At 45.1% G+C, this 16,959-nt stretch overlaps 1 protein-coding gene and 1 long non-coding RNA gene across 7 annotated transcripts in view; both read left to right on the forward strand.

Moving 5' to 3' along the window:
* The first annotated feature begins 662 nt into the window (after window positions 1-662).
* On the forward strand, window positions 663-7,801 carry LOC146178129 (uncharacterized). 2 transcript variants are annotated; one of them, XR_014700565.1, is made up of 3 exons: window positions 663-851; window positions 2,250-2,375; window positions 2,865-6,989. It is a non-coding gene; the product is annotated as an uncharacterized LOC146178129 (long non-coding RNA). The 2 variants fall into 2 exon arrangements; XR_014700564.1 differs by lacking the exon at window positions 2,865-6,989 and adding an exon at window positions 7,361-7,801 and having other exon boundaries at window positions 667-851.
* A 1,248-nt stretch (window positions 7,802-9,049) lies between these two features.
* The window catches only part of Asx (transcriptional regulator additional sex combs), a 73,385-nt gene continuing 65,475 nt past the window's right edge, over window positions 9,050-16,959 (forward strand). Inside the window, exons 1-4 of one of the 5 annotated variants that reach the window (XM_084577955.1) lie at window positions 9,050-9,278; window positions 9,839-9,921; window positions 10,348-10,453; window positions 14,452-14,560. In XM_084577955.1, coding sequence (XP_084434081.1) covers window positions 9,204-9,278; window positions 9,839-9,921; window positions 10,348-10,453; window positions 14,452-14,560 — 373 coding nt within the window. In that variant the 5' untranslated portion in view covers window positions 9,050-9,203. Of the gene's footprint in view, window positions 9,279-9,838; window positions 9,922-10,344; window positions 10,454-14,382; window positions 14,561-16,959 lie in introns of those variants that run through there. The other 4 variants (XM_084577953.1, XM_084577956.1, XM_084577957.1 and 1 more) reach the window with 4 other exon arrangements.

Consider the following 16,959-nt stretch of genomic DNA (forward strand, 5'->3'; position numbering starts at 1 on the left):
AGACAGATGGCGCCAGCAGTTAGCTTCGCCGAAAAGTCGGTGCTGGCGTCTTTCGCCACCTCGAACTCTACGTAGAGGGATCTGGTTTTTCATCATGTGCAGCCAAACCAAGTAAGCACCATAGTTCAACTTAATACGCATCTAAAGGGTCAACTACACGCAAGTTTTGTGCGTGGTTTCACCGTAAATAAGCCTCCTCCCAGACGGCCACTGACGTCCGACGGACAACCGAACTCGGCCTCAACTCGGCGGCCGATTTCGGACGTCCGCCGGAATTCCGGCGTACGTACGAAAGCGGATGGTCGAATCCGTTCGCCCAGCGGACAGCCGCCGTACGTCCGCCACTGGATTTGCTTTTACACAGCTATGATATAGTTTGTAGTCGTCGTGCTCATCTGAACTGCGTATAAATCAGTAATGCCGTCAAGTCCATTATATGATGCCAGAGCGAATCGATGCGATAGAAAGCGTTTCCATTAAACAGCTTTTTTTTTATTTTCCGCATGTTTCATCGTTGAATTCTTCCATCAAAAATTTTTGATGAAAAGTTAAATGACCATTAAACATTTTTCTATCATGATGCTTCAGTGAAATTTTAATCAGTGGCTGAATAGACGCAGCAAGCAGCAAGCTCAAAAAGAACGAAACCGAACCTATCCTCAAAAAAATCTGAAATGAGCCAATCCAATCCACCTGACAAGTTGAAGTTTAGTCATGGAAGATGGCTTCACGTTTCCGTGTTCTGCATTTTCTGCGCAGTTACAAATACCTACGGCTGTAATGCACTGCTAGCATTGTTTTTGCTGTGGCTTGGTGCGGCTGGCACACTTTGTTCACCCGCCGATTCCAAAGTAAGTATTTCACCGAACTTTTGTTTCTTTAGTGGAACTTTTCGATGCACCGATGGTGCTGAGCTTTTGGATAAGGAAACAGCTCTGTACAGCAGCCGAACGGTCGAGTGTTTTAGGCGAGACTGACAGGATGGCTCCGCGCCGACTAACTAAATTGCAGCCTCAAGTCTGAGGGCCATCTTTCTCGGCATTACTGGACGCTGCGCCAGTAAGCCGCGCAACTTCTCTGTCTCTGATAAAGGAGTGCCTGCCCGAGCTTTAAAGGAGTTAATTTGTTAACCATGCGCAACGTGCTGAGTTGTAAAAACTATACGAGAAAACTTTTGCACTCCGCGAGCCTATCGTGCGACATGCCTACACTTGTGAAAACGTCGCGCGTTTTTTTTTTTTTTTTTTTCTTTTTTTTTTTTTTTTTTTTTTTTTTATGGACAGCCGCTCATCTTTCTCTCGAGCTTTACGGCAACTACAGTTTCTAGAAGGAACGGCTGTAGCTACTAAATAACTAAAGGTTTAGTACTCTTCTTCAGCTTTGACAAACCAGGACAGCACCTTGCGCATGTTGGTTATGCATGTGGGACCGAACCGCGCAGAACAACCGGACAAGGAGATGAGAGAAAAAAAAAAAGTCAGCACTTGTCTTTTTCTTGACCCGTTGTTCTGCGCGGTTCTGGCAGGAATTTGACATACCGCCGCCGCGACACAGTTGGGCTGTGAGCTCTGGTGCCTGCAACGCCTTCTTTTATGCAAAACAGGCATACTGGGAGGCCATGCAAGCCGCGGGCTCAAAAGAAAAAAAACAAAAAAACAAACGAGTTGAGCAAAAGTGAGATGAAAACAAAATTGTTGTTGCTTTGTCCTTACAGATATTCAAAGGCTCCTCAGAACTTCATTGCATTATTGACAGCAAGATAATGCCAAAGCTACACTAGAGCCATGCAGCACCTTATAGTGCATGATACTGAGCTTATGTCTCGCACTGAAAGCTCTTACCATGTTCTTAGATTATCATATTAAAGTAGCTTTAAACCCATGCTTGTTAATACAGTGATAGCCATAAATTGAATCTAGGGCATCATGCTCACATACAAGGCTTCTGATAACCGCTGGTCACATGATGTGGGCTATAGCAGAAACCTGTACCTGGTCATCTTACAAGCATTTGTGCAATTGATGCTTTTAATGTGTTGTAAAAGTTTTTGTGTTCTGTTTCTGTATGGGAATGCTTTCCTTATTGAAGGCTAACATTTGGCTTGCTACAGCAAAACCTCTACCTGGTCATCCTAAAAACAGCACCGCAGTTGGTGCTTTTAGTGTGTTGTAAAAGTATTTGTGTTCTGCTTCTGTATGGCAATGTTTTTCTCGTTGAAGACTAGCATGAGGCTTCCAAAAATTTTTCAGATGCCATTTGCTGTAGCCGATTTCGTAAGCCAACAGGAAGCAGCACTTTGAACATGGAAAACTGTCATCCACGGGGAAAAAACAGCAACATCCCTTTGCATTCTCATTTCTTTGGTATGGCTAAAAGTGAGTATAGTATTATTATCTATATTATTAATATTGAATCATGATTGTCAGTGTTGAAGTTGTTTGAGCGTGATGATTTTAAACACACAGGACATCCCTTCGACATTAAGGTTTTAGCTTGTTTACATGTAGGTTTCAACAAACTTTATGCAGCAAATTCTTTTTACATTGTCCACCATGTTACTTTTTGTCATTGTCCGTTCGGTGACTGGAGGAGGGAGAAGTAAATAACCAGTATTTTACGTTTACACAGTCGTCCACTCTTAGCTTGAATGGGAATGTGTGGCATGCAGTTTGCAAAATAGCAATGCATCCGTCGCAGCCATGCATCAAGGCTAAGTGGCTTGTGCGTAGAAGGACTAGCCGCTCCAGCTTCACGTCATCTGCCTCTTTGCTCCGGTGTGCAGACGTGCATTGAGGCAAAGTGGTTTATGTGTAGAGAAACCAGGAGCTTCTTTGTCACATCTGGCTGTTTGTTACGGTGTGCAGATGCACATCGAGGCAAAATGGCTGATGTGTAGAGGGACCAGGAGCTGCTGCTTAACGTTCTTCGCCTCTTTACTACAGTGCACAGCCGTGCATTGATGCTAAGTGGCTTGTGCATGGAGGGCCCAGGAGCTGCAGCTTCACGTCTGCCTCTTCGCTCAGGTATGCAGGTGCGTATTGAGGCAAAATGGCTTATGCATAGAGGGACCAGGAGCTGCTGTGTGGCGTAGTCTGTATATTTGCTATGGTGCATATTGAAGTACAGTGGGGGGGGCTCATGTGTAAAGGTACCATGAGCTGCTGCGTCATGTCGTCTGCCTCTTTACTATCGTGCGCAGGCATGCATCAAGGCAAAGTAGCTTATGCATAGAAGGACCAGGAACTGTTGCTTCACATCTGCTATGATGCGCAGCTGCGTATTGTGGGTGGTGGTGGAAAACATTGCCATCAGATACAAATACAGGAGGTTACTCACTAGCTGACCCTGAGGGGGCCTGTCCTGACAAAAACAAGGGGTCCCTAGTTTGGGACCCCAGTGGTGGTAGAGGGACTAGAGGCTGGTACTTCACGCTGTCTGCCTCTTCGCTACGGTGTGCAGCTGCGATGGATGCAGTGGCATCTCAAAAAGTGCATGCCACGCACTCGCATGTTCAGCCTGAGTGGACGACTGTGTACCTGCTATAGCTTTGTTAGAATAAACCTAGGCCAAGTTGGATAAATTATAGCTCACCTCATATGTGGTCAGCAAAAAAAAGCCACTCCAGAAAATCTGATGCATTTACTGTCATAGGATTCTTATTCATATACATGCTACTGACAAGTCAGATTCTTCACCCTCAGAAATGCCAGAAAAATAACCAAGGGTGCATCTGCAATAGTCTAGCTTGCTCTTTCTCTGCAGACTTGAGTCAGATGTGTGTTCCATTGCTGTGGGTAGGACAGGTGTGAATCTTTGATTTTAAGCTTGCAACAAGTATGTTATTGTAGTTTAAAGGCAAAACGGTACTAATAATCGCAGCCCCCCGTGGCCTTTATCCCCTTTTAATAGTGTTGCTAGACACTGAATTATTAGTTTACTCTGCACTGTTTCTGTCTAGTTAATGTGCGGAGATGTACATATATTTATATTACTTGGAGTTGTCGACTTTGCACTTAGAAACATTGTAGCGTTATCTGATGTGTTGCTTTCATTTCTTTAATGATTTCTGTAAGGTATCGGTGGGTATGCTAGGCACCATTATTAGTCTGCTCTTTTTGAGTCACCTGTTCAACGCCGAGCTGCGGCCGTCTCCCACTTGCCCTCGGACAGGAGGCGGAGAGACGCGCACAGAGAGGCAGCTACAGTGCTTAACGGAAAGGTAGGCAGAGAGGGAAAGAAGTCCCCTCTTCCGAGGACTTTGCTGTCGCACTCGAAGACGCGGGGACAGGCAGTTTGTTCTCGTTGCTGTGTCATGTAGGGGGCTCATTTTTATTTAAGGAGCTTTAGTTGGACTGTGAAAAAGGCTGACCGCCGAAGAATTGACGCGTTTGAATTGTGGTGCTGGCGAAGACTCTTAAGAGTTCCTTGGACTGCCAGAAGATCAAATCAGTCGATATTGTCGACCATAAACCCTGACTGCTCATTGGAGGGTCAAATTCTAAAGTTAAAGCTCAGCTACTTTGGTCATCTGATGAGAAGAGAGGAGTCGCTGGAGAAAGATTTGATGTTGGGAAAGGTTGAGGGTCGCCGGAGAAGGGGTAGGCAGCGAACGCGATGGTTAGATGGCATTCTCGAGGCATTGCAGATGAAGCTATGTGATGTTAAGAAGATAGTGAGAGACCGGAAAGCGTGGCGTGACATGGTCCACAGGGTCACGAAGAGTTGGACACGACTGAACGCCTGAACTGAACTGACGAACAGTATACAACTAAGGGGTCCTTAGTACTAAGCGTACTAAGGGGTCCTTAGTACGCTGACTGGACCCATCACCCGGAGGCAGCACAGCTTTGAAACGAGCACCTCTTTTGGAAGAACTGCTTATCGTTCAAAGAAAAAACACTGTCAGGTTGAAGGGTGTAAGGCCCGCTTCCTTATTGGGGAGCCCATAAAAGTGACAATTATTCAGTGCAGGCGCGCTGAGTGGGGTCTCGTTGAGGATTCCAACCCTGGATGTCAACAATGGTGGGAGATGGCGGCGTTGAAAAAGGGCAAGTGTGTAACAGTGACAGTATGATGCGGAGCGGGAGGATGTGGGTTGGCTCTTCTGATTTGGTCCGCAATGGTGCTGACTCAGACGCCAATAATTGCAATAATTGCCCTGTAAAAGGAGCCGCCAAGGATGCAAGCTTTGGGCAATGGTTGCGCACGTGGGACGCCGTTTTGATGGGTTCTAATTTTTTTTTTACCTAGGGGAGAGAGTTTGGCATGTGACCTAGTGAGCCAATCATTTCGAGGTCCATTCACTAAATTCTGTTTGTTGTGAAACGAATTTGTTGTCCCTTTTGCATTGCTTGTATTAGGGAGAGGGTGAAGAACTTATGAAAGTGGAAAGACATGCCAAAATGTTTGTTAGCCAGTCATGTGTGAGTTCGTTGTCATTGGGGATGAGAAATGTGGGCGGAGTCCCGAAGTTAATGAAACGGCCCCGCGGCCTGGAGAACTCGTTCTGAGCTAAATTTTGATCTCTTTCCTCTTCGGCATAGATCATGGTCATTGTTTCACCTGTTGTAAATACGTACATTCATGTATAAAATTTTCAGTTCATCTTCCTCTCCGTGTGCAAGTTGTTGTGGCCAGATGCAGTAAATTCACTATTTTCATTTCTATATAACGTGCCTTTCTGAAGATGGTGAGCTCTTTTGTCCAATCCTGTAAGAAAGCAGCAAAGCGCTCCCAAATCTTCCACAAAACTGTGTGATATCTTTAATACTAACTGCGGCTTGGTGTCACTCACAACATGTAGTTGAGGTAGATTTCTTCCCCCCCTCCCCCTCTTTTTGTTCGTTCAAATGAGGACCAGCGGACACTAACTCTTGCTTTTGTAATGCCCTAGGCCCCGCCTTAAGGCAGTACTCCAATGTCAATACCATTTTTATAGCTATGGCTGTCCAACAGCACTAATGTCTTTTATACACTTCTTTTACTAATCTCTTACCCAAGTGGTGGCTTATACTGCGGGGGTGAAAGTCTCTGGACAGTATGTGTAGATTTTGGACTAGAATCGCGATGTAACCGAATTGTGACCTTATTTCTCTTGCACACATGAAAGAACTAACGTTCAACTTTCACATCGACAAGTATGATCCGAGTTTCCTGGTCGATGTGAAAGTTATGTGCTTTGATTGCAGTTTGTGTAGTCCACACACTTGTCCCCGATATTACATAGGGGCAAATTAGGCGCCTTTACAGGGGCAGTTTCTTTGGCGCCCACTACCTTCCCCATAAATAAGCTACAGTATTTCTTGTGAACAGCTGGCTCCATTTATAAATACCATTATTTTTTTTGTAATTTGTTGTGCGTAGTTGAGAAATCCATGACATACATGCACAGCTGGTTGCCAGAATTGTGCAGCCATATTTCAGTAACTAACATCCATGCTGCATGCTGCCGGTAATACATCAGGAGCTTGTGGTTGTCAGCTTTTTGTGTTTTGTGTGACTATAAGCCTTGCTATTTTAATGTCACATATAGCGCTGTGGGTAAACAAATAACTTTACTTTTAACTCTTGTAGAAGCATGAACACTGCGCAATCACTGCCGCGGGCTATGCATCCACATTGGGCTTTAGCCACATGTCAAATGTCTATCTTTATTCTGCTGCAGCAGCTTGCATGTTATCAGATAAGTTACTTCGTCGCAGCTGCTCTAAGGAGACGCTTTCTAGACGCTTGTAGCCTAGATGTTGATGTCGATATACCCCCGACACGCCCAGGGAATGTCTTCGGTAGAGGGCACATGGAAACCAGCGAAATGTGCAGTTTACAGAACAAAAAGGTAACAATTTTAAATGATGTTATTATTGATCACTTCTTTTCAGAGCAGGAACAATGACTTTAGAAATCTGCCTGTTAAACCGCTCAAAATGCAGGTTTCTGCCGCCAATGCGTACCTGTGTAATACTGCAAAGCTCTGGCTGTGCTTTATGTTCATATACAGTATCCTTTATGCTTAGTTTCTCTGCATGTGCACTCCATGTCTTGGGCATTGCTGAGGGCGCATAGCAGCAAGCATAACATGCCATGTTTGGTCAGAGTGGCATGTTCAAAAAGACGACATAAAAACATTAAAATACTGAATGCCAGGTTCTGGTCAAACTACGTTTGTATCTTTTGTTATTCTGCATGGGTTTTGCTGCAGTTATATGACCTTTCTATATAGTATGTGACAGTTCTGAATGGAGATGCATGCGTACAGTGCCACCTGGAAAAAGCAATTGAGAGAAACTGGCAGTTGCCCTTGGAGATGTGTAATCAAAGTTCAGCACAGATAACTTGAATTTCATTTTCCCTTCTATTGCAGGAGGAGCCCAGCCTGCTCATTCCATCTTAGGCCTGAAAGACCAGCAACAGCTGATCGAGCAAATGCACAGGATAGTAACTGCTCCTGGAATTCCGGCCAGCGGAGGCCGCCCACAGAGAACTCGATCATCTCCTCGCTAATTCCGAAATATTAGGTTTCAATAAATACCTTTTCCTCCACCACCTCCCCAAGGGAAGAGCTGTCACGGCCAAGGATAATTAAAAAAAAATTATTCAAGCAGATTCTTAATACTCCAGTTGGCCTGCATTTTACCATGCCATTCCTTAACATTGATATTTTTTTAGTGTAGACTATTTATGCATGCAGTTTTTGCAATAAAGCAAAAAAAAAATGCTGTTTTTACAACCACGCATGCTGGTATGCCTATGCACTTAGCATGTTTTCAGGAATGGTGCATTTGTGTAAAGCTCAGCTAGCATATGTGCCTCTTTGATGGAAGTTTTCATTGCACACTACTGTTCAGTGCTTTGTGTGTGAAAGTAAAGCAGACAACAGGAAACTTGAACCTGTTGCATATTCTATTGTCTGCTTTACTCTCACGACAAAGGCATTGAGCACTAGTATGTGACTGAAATTTCCATGGCACATGCTTGCTGAGCTTTACACGAATGTTATTGGCAAGTTTTTACACCAATAGCGGGCCCTGCAAGCATGTTCCGGGAAACGTCCGAATGTCCACCTCCGGCTGCCCGTCGGACGTCCGTGGGACGCGATCCGGATCCACGAACGATAGTCCGACGGACGTCCGCTGTACGTATATCGAACATAACCGGACTTCCGTCGGATGTCCGAAGGTCCGAAAAAGGACGTCCGTCGGTCGACCGTCGGACGTCTATGGCCGTCTGGGCTGTTGAGGCGGCCGAATTTTTCAAAACGGTGCCCGATAAAGTTTTAGAGCACTGTATATACAAACACCCACGCTTTGCGTCCGTTGAAATTTACCGCATTTCCACACTAAGTTCACTGTACAAAAAATTTGCCTTAAATTAAACACATTAGATTTTTGGCGCAGTGGTTGAATTTGTGGCCTGTATCGCAAATACGGTACTTGTGACAGCTGTCATTAAACAGAGAAACCAGGTTAGGCTAGAATCAAGGGTGTTGCAAGAAGCGGTTATTCGATGGAGGCGCAACACGTGCGTATGCGGTCCAGGTATGCGCCGAAAAGTGAAAACTTTTCTTTTTAGATGACTTAGAGAGGTGCTGCTATCTACCGAGTCGGGAAAAGACTAACAAAGTAGGGACATCAGCCCGCTCTTTTGCTGGCTAGATAGGTTTTGTTTTTAGCCAGCAGGTGGCGACACAAGTCTCCAAACTTTTGTTTGAGTCGGGCTAGAAAACAGCTGTGCCGAACGAATTGCGCTTTTAATGTGGCGATACGCGTGCATAAATTGAGTGCCAGCAAAGCAGTGCTTTCGGCTCATTCTGTTTTGTTTATTATAGTCGGCCTACGTACTAGCTTTTGGCATCGACAGTTTCGCGTAACAGGGATAATTTGCGAACAGCTCAGCAGTCAAACGATGAAGGCACTCTTTTCTTGATAGCATATTGTATCAAACGTCGCACAGCGTGAGTTTACTCATGGGCTTTTACAATCGTAAGGTTGCGTGTTGCATATCGCTCGAGCGGACGGCGTCCGTCGCGTCCTCTTGGGTTGTGGTGGTTGTTGTGCTCTTGGGTGGGAGGGGGTCTCCGCAAAGCGGATGTCACGTGACTTTGTTGTCCACCTCTGAACATGGCGATGTTTACGTTATCGCACTAATCAAGCCGTGCGGTGGAGTAGCGTCCGTTTTTCGCCTGCATTTCGTAGTCCTGGAAAACTATGCAGCAGGAGCCCATCAGAGACAGACCAGTCAAAAAGAAAAAAATCCGGGCATGGACCGAAGCGGCACGAATTGTGAGTGTTTTGTCGTTAGGCCTAGGCGGCTGCTCAAAATCGTCGGGGCTCGTTAACCGCTGCTCGAGTTCATATACGTCAACCATTCTCGGTATGCCCCCGTAGTTCGGTTTTCTCCGTATCTAAAGAGCATCAAAGTTCACCGGAAAGACAGTAGTGCCAGCGCGGTCAATGCCACTGCTCAGAACGGTTGGGCACGTCCGGACGGCCACAGAGGCTGATAACCTTATAAAGCCAGTTTGGGGCTTCCGCAGAATTGCACGACAGCTGAGATCTGTTCCGGGTGCACTGATGGCGTGTGCCTTTTGGCTTTCACTGCCAATTTTGAAAGCATTTAAAGGGCGATTTAAAGAGACTCCGTCTGTCAAATCCGGGCTACGGGGCAATCCTCCGGGATGCACGCAAACCAGCGTGACACACGAGATTCTGCTGGAAGTTTTAAATCGAGTGATGAATATTTTGACATGCCGCCGCATGCCGAAGTCTGCCGATGGGGCCGGCAGGTAACAGTTACGAAAGTAACGCTACTAAGTTTGCAATCTCGGCTGGCCTCTTCATAGGTGCTGGAGCTACATCCGCAGACTCCCATGTCTCACAAGGAGATCTTTTCTGAGATCTGCACCCGCGGTCTAAAGGATGCGAGGTGAGCTTTTTGTTGGTTGTGATAAGCGCATTTACTGTTCGACAGTTTCGACACTGGATGTCGATCAAAAGCTTCAGTTCCAAGGACGGAGAAATGCACATGGCTTTCTTCAGTGCTGCATGTTGTCACTCGCACACGTGATGAGCGTGGCTTCAACACGCACCAACAAATCGATATCGCAGGCTTTTCTTTCCACGCAATTCTGGACTTCGCAAAGGTTTAATACATGATTTAGCTACAAAGCTTGCCCAAGAGTAAATAAAAAAAAAAAAAAATATATATATATATATATATATATAGATCACTGTTTGAAACCTTTGATTTCAGCCTTCTTTGACGCTGGTGAGCCATTGTTAGGTGCACGAAGCGACCTTCATGCGAATTCTGTCTTGGATTTTGATGCGCATTTCGTTACAAATGCAGCAGTCCTGCCTCCTTGGCCTGCTTGAATGCCATGCTGCATGCTCACTCAAGGGGACCAGAGGCCATCTTCTACCGTGTGTTTGGAGCTTCTAGTGTTTTTGGTCTCAAGGTTGGTTCTCCAATGCACATTGCGACGGCATCTTTCTGCTTAGGCACACGCGGCCCTCGCATGCAGTGTCGTAGCGAAATTATCCATATTTCACCGAATTGTCACAGATTAGTTAGGGAAAACAACAAGAATAGCAAAAAACTAATTGGATGAACTGTAGCCACGATATCTTGTCGAAAGTGGGGCTGAGAAGCACTTACTATTTAGTATTTGTGGAGTCAACTTGGATGTATGTAGCCTGTATTCAGCATATTCATTGAAGGTCCATTAGAGCTTGCACCCATCTCTGGAACTTAAATTGATGGGCAGTGCTATCTCCTGTGCAGCAAAAGTACCACCATGCACTTTCACTCGGTCAGCTTGTGTGTTTAAACGCCAGTATTAATTTTTAATGCGCTACCAATAGAGCTTTCACATGGTCATTTAGCTGTTGTGGGAAGCCTCGAGGCTCGCGCAGCAGACTCTCGTGTCTGTGTCAGCGATGTCATGAGACCACACATTGCACCCTAATTGGCAGCAGCTACCAACTTGGGCATCTGAAATGGGAATTGAACCCACTGACTGGGACCCTTGGAACCCCGAGTCATACTACTCCTAGGCCATGCGGTACATTTTTTGATGGTCTTTAGCATCATATGATTGATTAAGACTGTCTGCTAATGAGTTCGTGCAACCTAAAAATCCAAAGGGCTTGTGCATCTAATTTTTGTTTATCCCAACCAGGCTAAATTACACATAACTTTTTATTTAGGCCAACATATTACCTGGGTCGCTTGGGGTGCCACGTGCTACTTCGGCACAGAAAATTCTCACAATGTTAAATGAGTGACTTGTCTTGGATGCCTGCGGTAAATCTTGTAATTAACGAAGAAAAAAAAAATTTGGAAGAACGTGGACAAATAAACAACATAAGACGAATGCTGACTACCAACTCTTTGCTTCTTGTAAAACAAGCGATAAATACCACACACACTGGACCGTGTGGAGTCAACGTGTGGTGTGGTTGGCCACATTATAATACAAAGGGCACCTTGAAAATATTTGTAGTAGTTAAGACTCAACGAAACAGAACATCACCTGTGCAGCTCAAAAAATGAGTTGTATGACAAAGGCAAGGAACGGTAAAAATGTTGGCTCGTGTGCACATCAATACGCATTGAATTGTTTTGCGTGGCATTTGTGGTGGTGGTAGTGGTTAATTTTTTTTTTTTTTTAATAATCAAAAAGAAGGAAAAGAGTATTGCCGGCCGCGGCAACTGCTATCTAAAAAACTGAAGCACTTGAGCTGCGGCCGGCGGGAAGGAAAAGGGGGTAGGGAGAGGATAGCGAGGGGAAGTAGAGAGGGGAGCGATAGGAAGAAAGGACAGGGGGAGCTTTGTACATTACCATTTGTTAACGCAATCTTAAAGTTTGCTGTTGCTGAGCATGCGGTTCATCGGATCTATTATGTATGTGCAGGAGTCCAGGAAAGAGTTGCTGCAGGACCCTAAGCTTTGAGACTGAAGTACCGGAAGTTCCGAATGCAAATGAATGCTCTTTATTTAGATAAAGAGGAACCCAGAAAACAACAGCAACCAGTTATTCATCTGTAGAACACAATATTTTCTTGAAATAAAAATGGAAGCTGCATTACTAAATACATGGTGTTAAAAGTCAGCTGAATGCTTGAAAAATAAAAACAAAAATATACCTGCTTAGAATGTAGCGGTGGATGCTCTGTAGTAAATCACCTGTCATGCATTTATATAGTTTTTTCCATGAATAACAATTACAATCACATTGTTGACACTTAATTTAGGTAATTTAAACCATGGTACTATATGCTCAGGCTATGTAACATTGAGAATGGCTCTCAGGTAACATGGAGGTTTCAAGAAGGCAATGTAGTGACCGTAGAAATGTTTCTGCTCTGAGGATGTCAGTGTGGATGTTCATTAGCGAAAGTAACAATAGTGCTTCTTTCTGTAAAACACTGTGCTATTGCTGCAGCTGATCACCCCAGTAGCTGATAACCCCGTGCATTGCATGCCGCCATCTTCACTGATAGCCGTCCGTGTGCAATGGATCCATATGCACTGCTTTCGCATTGCCCTTCTAATGTGCATGAAGCAGCCCCAAAATTTTATGGTGTGCTACTGTTGAGGTCCCCAATAATTTATTTTGGGGATGTTTGCCCGAAGTGTGACCTTGAAATCCTATTCTTGAATTAAAATGTGGAACGAAATGCATTGCGCTCATACATTGTATATGGTCAAGTTAACTCTATCAGCTAAAATGTTTTGGCACAGAGGAAGGTGACATGCTTGGATCTCTTGAATTTTTATGATATGTTCGGAATATTCCTGTGGACTGCTCCCCACCTGGTGTCTCAAGCTTGCTAGTATATTCGGCAGTGTGATGGTCTGGCGCTTCACTCAGAGTAATACATCACTTGCTTGTTACGATACCGGAAGTCTTTTAGCAACCAGTTAGCAGCTGTAATAGTGTTAGGAGCAATTCAGTTATTATTTCGGCCTGCAATAGAGATACGTTTGATGTGGAAGTTGTTACCACTGTATGCAATTAAGCCTGATATGATGCCATTTTGAGCAGTGCTATGGATTGTGCTTTATGATGATCATTCAAGCACAAGATCAGCGATCAGCCTTTGGTACAAAGTTTCCCACATATTTATAACACTTTTTAGGAGGGAGGGGCCAAGGCTATGCTCCTTTGTGCCACCTCGTATAATTCTTTTCCAGCCTGGTTGTACAGTACAACCTTGTTGATACATTCCCGCTTCATACGATTTCTGGTTTCATGTGCTTGAAACCGCGGGCAGTAAGAAAAATCTCTCCTAGAGTTATACAATTATTTTCCTATGTTCCCAGGTAACACACTTTCCCAGTTACTACATTCGAAAGTTCGACAAATTGTGGTTGTATAATATGTTTTGCAGTTAATCGGACACATCCTAACGAACGCTCGCAACATGAAAAACTGATCAGTGGTGCTCGAATGCCACAGTTGCTTTCCTGCAGTGCCAAGGTGCAAAGGGTGCATCAAAGAAAGCCAGCGATTAAACATGACGAGAGGAGAAATGTGCTGGCTTCTTTGCGGTGCCTAAAGGGCATAGGGGTGAAGCATTTGAGAACTACAACCATTCGGGCCAGGTCGGGGGTATGCAGCATGAGAGAAAGCGCGGCGACTGTACGCCATCCCAGTGGCTTCTCTACATGCCACTGGTGTAAGGGGCAGCAAATCTAGAAGCAACCAAGGAAGCGGTGTAAGGGGGCAGCAAATCTAGAAGCAACCAAGGAAGCGATCCTAGCTCATTGCCTTCTACAAAACGGATTTGTTAATAAATCTCCTCCTAACTGTGCAGATACGTAAGAGCTAAAAAAAAAGAGCTGTTTATATTTAATGTCTGTATGCTAATCTGCACTTTTATGCAGTCAAAATCTCAAATGCCTTTGTAGCTCATTCCACAGTTAGATTTTTCAAAATGGGACAGGTTGAATCCTACGTTTTTTTCGCCCGTATTAAAAAAAGAAAGTATCAACGAAGTTTTACTGCACTTGCACTTGCCGATAAACCAGCCGAGGGCTTAAACTAGACCACTTGCATCTGCAACTTGTTACACCTGTCGTGGTGATGAGGGTGCTGTACTCGCTACATGGCAGCATGCCTTGGTGGGACAAATGGGTAATGGAGATGGCAGCAGTCTGCTATGGCAGCTACATGCTTCCTGTTTCTACCATGCTGTGATGGCACAACAACATAAAATTGTTCGTGTTTTGGTAATTGTTTGCCTCACAACTCCCTTTTCTTGCTTTGTCCCAATTCTTTCATTTTTCTTTCATTCTCACGCACGTGCTGAGAAAGTTTCTGTTGTCTGCAGCTGTGATGTGTACGTATCCCTCCTTTTTTCCTCGACTCTCTGCACGCAGGTGATGAGCTTTGACCGCCGCTGTGCGGTGCCCTTGCTTCTTTCTTTTCCTTTGTGGCTGTGCTGACAGAGTGACATTCCCGGAAGCGCCGTCAGCTTGGAGGTGGATGAGGATTCGGGGACGGAGGTGGAGGAACCAGGCACAGTCAACTTTGTGCGTGACCGAAAGAAGGCCAAAGGTACGTGTGCGGTGGTGGTGATTTAGTGTACTTGTGCCTTCTTTGCTTTTTGCACCTCGTTGGGGTGCAAATGCAGCTCCATCGTGTCAAGTACAGTGCATTCTCCCCTCCCCCATCTTTTATTTTTTTGCAAAGCTTGTTGGTCTGTGCCTGCAGTTTGCTTATAACTATCTGATCACTTAAGCGGTATGAGTTCTTGCTTTTGCGAGTTGTTTGAAAGCTCTGTTCTCATTTTGCTCCACTGTATGCCATGGTGCATTTGTGGGAGTATGCTACAGTAAGACAACCTTCCTTAAGGGGAGACATTGGTCTTAAAACATTTTTTATTATTAGAGATATCACAATGGGGGGGGGGGGGGGGAATTTGGTGTGTAGATGTATTTCTTCCTGTTGTTTTCAAAAATATATTTTGTTTCACTATATCTCAGTTCTCATACTATGGAAACATAACTGATGCCTAATTAGGTAATTTCTTACGGGTGAATAAGACACTTTCCCTCAATATTATTTGGCTCTGATTAAAATGTAGCTGTAGCTAACGACCTGCCATGTAGAGCTATGCTGTTTATATTGTCACTGAGGTGCGTTACCATATAAAAATGTCCAATTATGCCGACGCCCCATAATTTTAAAATATAATTAGCTGACATTACTCTCCCCCAAATTTGATGTGTTCAACCTAGCAACATAAAAATAGCATAGCTCCACAGTTCAGTTCTTCCTGAATGCAACGGTGTAAGACTTATTAAAATTGTACCACAAGAACATAATGAAAAGTTCCGTAAGGCTAGTCATGATGGCAAAAAAATATGAAGTTGAGAAAATCGCATTTGAAGTTTTGACTCTGACTGCAGAAAATTTTGGGAGGAATGTTCAACTGCAGATATTATTTCAGTGTTCCCTATCTGTCCCCCTGCAAAACAAAACAAAAAGTGTCTTATTCCATCCAAAGAAACATTTCCTAAAAATTTTGAAGATGTGTACATAACGAAATTGTAAAAAGAAAAAAACAATCATAAAGATATGGGTTGACTTTATTTTTTTTGCTGACGAGAGCGCGGGGCTAGGATGTCCAGCTCTAAGGACAGTATTTAGAGCCCTGCAAACGGTTTCTTGAGGGAACTAGCAGTCCGGTGCCAAGGAGACCAGTGGCTAACAGTTGGGTGGCCCTGAAAAGCTCCGTTGTGATGCTCGCATCTTCGCAATCTCGCCGCAGGTTCCGCGCTTCATGTGCGCAATAAAGCTAACGCTTTCATGTCCACAATCGCGAACTCGGTACTGGCATCGCATTCCGCACTGAGGCCGCGGTGATACTCGTGTTGGGTCGCTGACTTTCCCGGCAGAACGGACTTTGCGCCGACCGCTCAACACAGTGCGACGGCTCTGCCGTAGAGTAGTACAGTAGAACCCCGCTGTTGCTTTCCCGGGTGCTGCTTTTTCCCGGCTGCTACGTCCTTGTGGTCGAGTCCCAGCATGGCTCTCATAGACTTCCATGTATTAGAAACCCCGCTGTTACGTCGTAGCTTGGGACACGTTCCCGCATGATACGTTGTGAACTCGCACCCCAAGCCAACCCGAAAAACAAGCAGCGACGGCCATGTTTACTTTTTCGGCGAATTGACTTGGCCTGGCTTGGCCTAGCGTAAGTAAGTAAGTAAGTAAGTGAGAAGTCCTGATCCCTTTTGACTCGGGGCAGGCGTTTGTCAACGCCACAGGGGAAATGGATAGTTAAAGGAAAAGAGCAGTACATCACACATTGCGTCACTGTGCACTGAAATATGTCTTTCGTTACACTATTGCACTTTAAAGGCACCGTCGGTCGAACGGCCTCATGAAGCCTCACGAATCCAATCCGGTAGCCACGTTCAGGCCAAAAGCCAAGTGGTGTGTGTGCGACTGACTTCACGATTGCCGAGCTTAGGACTCTTTCCGCGTGTATTTTCCGGCTGTGAATTCGTTCCGCGGTCGTGTGCACACGCGTCCAGCGCACTCAATCGCCCACCTGGCGCGTGCCAACCGTTCAGCACGTAAATACAGCAAGATGGCATCAAGAAAGCGCAAAGCGCTATCCTTGGAGGATAAACTGAATATTCTCCGCACTGTGGATGCAAACCCAACGCGGAAGCGGGTGTGCATCGCTAAGGAACTGGGACTTACGCCATCCACCCTCAACTCTATTGTTTCGAAAAGAAACGAGATCGAAGCAAATGCCCGGTCCTTTGACATCAAAAGCAAGCAAGCCCGCGGTGCGGAGCTCGTGCAGCTTGACGAGGCGGTGTACAAATGGTTCAAGCAAGCCAGAGCTGCAGGTGTTAATTTTGATGGCACGATTTTGCGCGAAAAAGCACTGGAGATAGCAGACAAGCTCGGGATCGTCGATTTCAGTGCGTCAAACGGCT

This window comes from Amblyomma maculatum, chromosome 9, assembly GCF_055883805.1.
Source record: "Amblyomma maculatum isolate TAMU_Amacu chromosome 9, ASM5588380v1, whole genome shotgun sequence".
NCBI lineage: Eukaryota > Metazoa > Arthropoda > Arachnida > Ixodida > Ixodidae > Amblyomma > Amblyomma maculatum.